Here is a 6943-nt window from a genome sequence, read left to right on the forward strand (position 1 = left end):
TCCTTCCCGCTCTCCTTCCTCCCATTCAACATCAGCTATTGTTAAAGGAACACTCTTCAAAAAAAAAAATGGGGGGGCCGGCAGATGGTGTGGTGGTTAAGGGCGCTGGACTCCCAAATGGCCGACTGCCACAATGGAACAGATCCATTTGCTCTCATCACTATACCTCGTCAGGAATCAACCCAGTCTTTCCACCTCCCCCCAGCCTCAAGGTCTCGGGAGAGGAAATACCCTGGGGCTGGACCTAACTTTCCAGGCTATTCCAGAATTAAACCTCTGCACCTTGTTAGAACTAAGCCATCTTTTAAAAAATACATATTTAATTTTATTGCCATTATTTTATTTTATTTAAGTTTACCAGAAACACAGAGAGAGAAAGAGAGAGAGAGAGAGAGAGAGAGGGAAGGAAAGTGAGATAGCAAGTTGCCAGGTCCAGGACTCAAACTATAATCAGCCATGTGAGAATCCAGCTGCCTCAACCACTATGCCACCTGCCAGCCCCAGAACTAAGCCGTCTTGACCTCACTTCCACTATTATAGATGAAACAGAGGCTATCAGATAAGAGAATCCTTCAATGTTCAGTCCTTTTCCTCTTATCGAAACCATCCTTACAAGCTTCCTTACCACCAACAGTGGGACAGATGTCTCTTTTCCTGCCTGAGGCCAACACACGCCCTCTGGCATTTAAGAAAAGTCAATATATTCGAAGTTAATAAGGGGGCCAGCAGTTTGTGTGGTGGTTAAGGTGCTGGATTCCCACATGGCCAACCATAGTCCTGGACCTGGTGGCTGGGGTTCTGACTTCCCCCCCCCCCCCCCCCCCCTCTCTCTCTCTGCCTCTGTCTGGTCAAATTGAAAGAATAATAATTATAATTATAATACTTAATAGATTAAATAAATAATTCATTCTTTTTTTAAAAAAAGAAAGACACACACTGTATATCCCCACTCAATATGTACCAAATGTCTGCACTCCATGGCACAAATGGAAAGATCCATGATAGTAGAGAGGGTAAGTGAAGATACCAGAGACTATAAAGAGGGAAGTGGATGATAGAAAGTGGGTGGTAGTGGGTGGATGTGAAGTACAAAGGGAAGAAATATTCAACAGACAAAAACAATGTAAAGTGATATATTGAAAAATATATATTATACATCATGATGTCTGGGAGTTATTAACCACCAGGCAACTATGACTCCCACTGGTAGGGTATGGGAGGGAATTGAGTTCTCTGTTACCTTATAAAGCCCTGCATCACTGAACACTTTAAATCCCCCTCATTGCCTGAATGAGAGCACACACATCCTTTTGATTTCTATATGCTCAAGCACCAAAATAAAATGAAGAACCTACCTATCTTATATTTGATTTAGGTTACCTCTCCTATAAGTTTAGTATTGGCAAATGGGCAGTCAGAGGAGTAGTGAGAAAACAAACTTAAAAGAATGGAAGAAACTAATTCATTGATGCCATGCTCAGTACACCTGACTTATTATCTGCAAGAAATGGATGTTGCATTTGGATGGAGACCAGCAGGAAGATGTCTAATAATAATCTTGGGCACAATTCCAGTTGACCACAGTGAAGGAAGCTCATGTTTGTTTATTTTCACCAAGACAGCACATTAAGGGTGTCTCACTTCTACAATTATGCTGCTCTGAGTGGCTACATAGGTGCTGATGCTAGTAAAGGAAGCCATTGATGTCTCTGGAAATCCAGTCACTTTTCTGAACACGATGTAGTGGGTAAGCATCCTACCCCCCAAGTGACATAATGCACCTCCTGCAAGACAGCAGCCTCTTGGCATGGCTCCACTTCAAAGTAAAGCCTGAAATGAACTCCTGCTAATGTGGCATATCGAACCAGCCCTTTTTTATTTCCAAGGCCTTCTCAGTTGATCCGTAGTACATCTATCTTCATGGAAGTGACTACCGCAGGCTAAAATTACAACTTCCTTCTGACAGCCGAATGCATCCCTGGAAGATCTTGACCAAGGTCGTTAACCAAACCCTCAAGCAGACAGCTTTCAGGGTGGCTAAGACTCCTTAGAAAGGGATTATGAGCCTGCTCTGCAGTGCAGAAGCAATGCACTGTTCAGGAAAAACTGGATCCCACAGGCAACCAAGGTTTGAATCCCTGGCCCAGTCAGCCTGAGACACGCCAGGTTTATATGTGAGTATCCAAGATCTGATGGGCTAGAGGACTGAAGGAAGGGGATGATGACATGACTAGACTCTAGGGAGGGTGTTTCCCTCTCCCTCTCTGTCTCTTTCTTTCCCTCATGTGTGGGTGCACACATATTCTATCACAAATAAAAAATTAAAACTTTTTTTAAAAGAGCACCTGTTGGACCCAGAGGATTTGTCAAGGCATAATCTGAGGGCTGGGGAGATGTGGGGACACAGATCTTGTCCACAAGGAGTCCTCATCCCTCAAGAATTGTTTCAAAGAAGGGCTGTTATATCATATCGTTCAAGGCTATTTGGCTTCTCTTCTTGACAGTCAAGCTTATGAGTCACCTTGCAGCATGTTTAAGCAGGAAAACAGCAAAAAGTGGAAAATAAGTCAAAGATTAAGAATAAAGATTGTACCAGTGGAAAGAAGAGCTAGAAACATCTCAAACCAGATCATCATGGTAAGGTGATAAGGATAACAAGGTTACATTCCCAAAACGTAGATTCACGGCCAGCAGATGGTGTAGCAGTTACATCTCTGGACTCCCACATGGCTGACCACGGTTTGAGTCCTGAACCTGGTAGCTTGAGACTCACACCAGGCGCATGTGGCGCATGTACATGTGTGCCCAAGATCCAGAGAGGAGAAGGGATTATAGCATGGCCATCCACCCTGGAGGACGATTTCTCACTTTTCCTCTCACATCTCTGTCTCTCCTTCTGTCTCTCTTTCCAGCAAGTGCACGCACCCTAAGGCAAAAGCCTCTACCAAAATAAAAAAGACTCTACCATAAAACTTAGGTGATTTTCTTTTCTAATTTCCTTATCAGTGTTATTTCATTTCATTTACCCTTCTTCTTTCTTCTATTGTCTCTAATGAAGAGCAATGCAGGTAGAAAAACTACATGTATTCCTCTCAGACAATTTTCCCTTTGAAACATGATTCAATCATAGCCTCAATATTATTAGCAATTTGTGACTTACAGGGATCTAAAGTACAGATTGCTTTCAAGTCCTGTTTATTCAGGTACGCCACCTTTCCCCTTTGTTTCAAGAGCTGGGAGAAGGCGTCTGCCCTCTGAAGGTGAATCTATGTGTGGACTTACACTCCTAAGCAGGCTTCTCTCAGATCTGTTGTTGTTGTTGTGAATTTGCTATAGAGCACATGCACTCACTGGAGAGAGAGAGAGAGAGATAAAGTGAGAAAGCATCTACTGGGGGGAAGGGATAACTATGCTGCAATTCCTTCTCCCTCCATTCTCCTCTTGGGATTTTGGGCATGCACGCACATGCGTTAGCTTGTTTTTCCAGCTTCTGGATCTGAGACAAACCATGCAGTCGGCCATGTGGGATCCAGCACTCTTAACCACACCACCTAGCTAGCCCAGGCCTCTCTCAAATCTTCCATGCATTTTCCACACCCTGGAAATTAAACAACACAATAGCCACGCCCTGTTAATGGCTGTGGCATCGGTGACCCACGTGTGATTTAGAACAATATGTTTGAGTGCTGGGAGAAACAGAGAATTTTTATAATTTTTTTTAAATGTGCCAGAGGGCACATGTGCTCACTAGAAAGAGGCAGAGAGACAAAGAGCGAGGGAAGGAGAAATCATCTCCCAATGGGGTATGACCACACCACAGTCCCTTCTCCATTTCTCCATCCTGTCAGGATTTGGGGCATGCACACATGTGCATGGTGTGCCTTTCAAACCACGGGCGCTGGGATTTGAGTCACATAGCCCTGTAGGATCTGGCTCCCTTATTCACTAGGCCACAGGGCCAGCTCTCTATAATTTGAAATATAAAGATACTAACAAATCTACAAGATGAACAGAAACTACTAAAAACCATAAAAAGAAAAGCTGAATTCACATTTTCACTTGGTACTTAACTCTCTTCATCAACAAACTTTGCTGTTAAGCAGTTAATGTATGCCTTATTTATCAAAGCAAAATCATCAACAGAGGAAAGCTGGGCTACGAAACGTAAATCTGAATTTGGATCAGAGTTTGATAAGAGAAAAAGTGCTTTAAAAATTTTAGTAGTGGATAGGGCCAGCAGATGACATAACAGTTACGTTGCTGGGCTCCCTGTAGTTGACCGCGGTTCAAGTACTGGACTTGGCAACTTAAAACTCACGACAGGCAAGTATGTGTGCGTGGCCATAATCCCAAGAGGAGAATGGAGGAGAAGGGATTGTGGTGTGGCATTCCCCTTTGGGGGTGATTTCTCACTTTCTGCCTCTCTGTGTCTCTCTGTCTCTCCGGCCAGCACATGCACCGTATAGCAAGAATCTCTCTAAAAAAAGTCCCAAAATTTAGTAGTGGTTTATAAATTGGTTGCAAGTCCCCATTTAAACAGAGCCAGTTTTCAGTAGCCCAAGATAATGAAGGATAACATAAATTATTTTTTTATCAATGGTAGATCAAAACAATTGTTTCAATAGTTCAACATCTGTACACTCCTATCATACCTGTGCACATGTATGATACACACACACACAGACACACACAGGCAGACACGCTTTAAACCAGAACTTTCAAAAAGGGAAGGGAATAAGTATTGTAGGGGAAAGATCTTCTACTTTTCAGGTGTAAAGTCCTGGGTTCACATCCCAGTTGGGCTTGTTCAAAGCAATGTGAGCCTTGGGTAAGTTGCTTACCCAGTCTGAACTTCAGTTTTCTCGTTTCTAAAATGAGCAGGAGGTGAGGGTGTAGCAGTGCTAGCTTTGCATTGTTTTTGTGAGTTAACCACCCAGACTGAGATGTCACAAGTGAAAGTGGCAAGTAACTTGAACTTTCTTCCTTCCCTGGAGTTCCTCTGCCTGCCTCTTTCACACAGAAGCAACCCAGGAGCAGAACAGCTGAAAGACGGAAAGGGAAGGAAAAGAAGTACACGAGAGGCTGAAATGATACACAAATTGGAGCCAGATGCCATATTTCTCTGTCCTGCCCTTTACTCCTGTCAGGAAGATGTGTGATAGAAATTGGAACATTGAGTTTACTTTAAAAAAAAAAAAACATCTATATTGGATGATCTAGTAACACACTTTGAGTGTTGATTTTTTTTTTTCAATGCTAAACCATTAGCTGTTTAGTGGCTCAAAGGAATAACTTACTAGGATGGTTTGTCCCACATAAACACATAGATACTACTTGTGTCTGTCATTCATTATGTGGTTAAAGTGCTACGGAGCAGTTGATATTAAACTGCCCTAAGAAAACATCTTTCAAAAAACAGAAACAGTGAACAAAAGCACACAGGGATTTAATATAACTTCCTTTGCTTTCTTGCTTTTTAGGAAGTTGTTTTAAGCCTGCCTTTTAACCCTTATCAACCCTTAAAAACAATAGCAGTTCCATAATGGGTGGGTCCTGAAATCCATGAGCCCTCTTTTGGGGGGTTCACAAAAAATGCTACAGCACAAAATCCTTAAAAACCCTCTTCCAAGGATCAAACTCCCCAGCCAATCACAAGGTAGCACCTTTTAACTTGGGGAAAATCACTAAAGAAAGAATAGCTCTAACTAGTGTGTCTTTTGGATTTGGGGGTTCAAAGAGAGGTCTCTCCAAGTTTCACAAGACTTCAGGCTATTTAGTGCTTTGATTCTTTGATGACACAAGCTAAGGGGGTTGAGAACGAACTTCCACATCTACCTAAGGGATCATGATTAGTGGCAGAGACGGATCCAATTGGGGTACCAGCTACTGAGATGGAAAGAAGCCCTAGTGCCCACTTCCACACTTCTGTTATTAAAGGCATGCAGCCCCTTCGTAAATAAATGTAGCTTCCCCCAGGTTTCCACTACCTGAAGAGAAAGCCTCACAGCACACTCTAGACATATTTACAATGCATTTTAAATACACATTAGGTCTAAATACATCATTGAAGGACTCGTTTATTTATTTATTTTGAAATTTGCAATTGAACGGGCAAGTTTTGCTTCCAGGTCGTTTTCATTTTTTTTTCCCCCAGACTGGCAGCACAGCACACAAATCAGCGGAGAGCCCAATCATTCCTGAGCTAGAATGTCGAACTTAACAAGGGACTCGGAACAAGGTTTGCAAAGAGAATACCATTTTCAAATTGCACTGAAGGATTTTTACCTTCAGACGAATACACCCCAAAGGCAAAAAAGGCCATCCTGTCCTCCCAACGCACAAAACACAGCACATCCCAAGCAGCCCGTTTCCTACCCAGCCAATACAATAATGCTTTGTAAGCCGAGAGCAGCGCCCGGTATAGAAGCTAAGTATAAACAGCTGAGGAGGATTAGGCGGTAGCACCATTCTCATTTACATGAAAAGCCTCTAAGCACCGTTTTCCTCGCTGGCTGCGGGCGCAGAAGGAACTCTTTTGTGCGGTAGCCACGCATACATTTGCATCCTTTGTCTTTACTTACCAGACGAGGCTGTGGGCAAGTGTGCTCTATTTCCTCCATGGTTTCTGAGGGAGGCTCATTGGAAAGGGATTTTGGGATACCTGTTTCTGACTCAGCATCAGTGGTAAGTACTGGCATGGCCAGTGAATGCTCCCTCCAGCTCTACACCCTCTGTGAGTCTCCTCCCAGGCAGAGAATGTTCTCTTTGTCACGTGTTTTTCTCCTCCCTACCCATCCCCCGTCTTCTTCCCTTCTTTCTATCTTCCCTGGGGGAAGTAAAGAGGTTACCCCCACCCCTCCTCCCCTTTCTTTCTCAGAAGCCAAGAGGCAAGGCCTCAGTTTATCACTATAACAACCAGACGGCACTGGAGCGGCTGGGGCGG

The 6943-nt window shown here is 43.4% G+C and overlaps 1 protein-coding gene across 2 annotated transcripts in view; it reads right to left on the reverse strand.

Moving 5' to 3' along the window:
* Positions 1-6943, reverse strand: part of PCYT1B (phosphate cytidylyltransferase 1B, choline) — a 133578-nt gene that overhangs the window by 94362 nt on the left and 32273 nt on the right. The window contains exon 1 of one of the 2 annotated variants that reach the window (XM_006158475.3): positions 6582-6839. The exons of the other annotated variant lie outside the window; for it this stretch is intronic. Coding sequence (XP_006158537.1) covers positions 6582-6698 — 117 coding nt within the window. The 5' untranslated portion in view covers positions 6699-6839. Of the gene's footprint in view, positions 1-6581; positions 6840-6943 lie in introns of those variants that run through there. 2 annotated transcript variants of the gene reach the window in all.

This window comes from Tupaia chinensis, unplaced genomic scaffold (genome assembly GCF_000334495.1).
Source record: "Tupaia chinensis unplaced genomic scaffold, TupChi_1.0 Scaffold000600_1, whole genome shotgun sequence".
Taxonomy (NCBI): domain Eukaryota; kingdom Metazoa; phylum Chordata; class Mammalia; order Scandentia; family Tupaiidae; genus Tupaia; species Tupaia belangeri.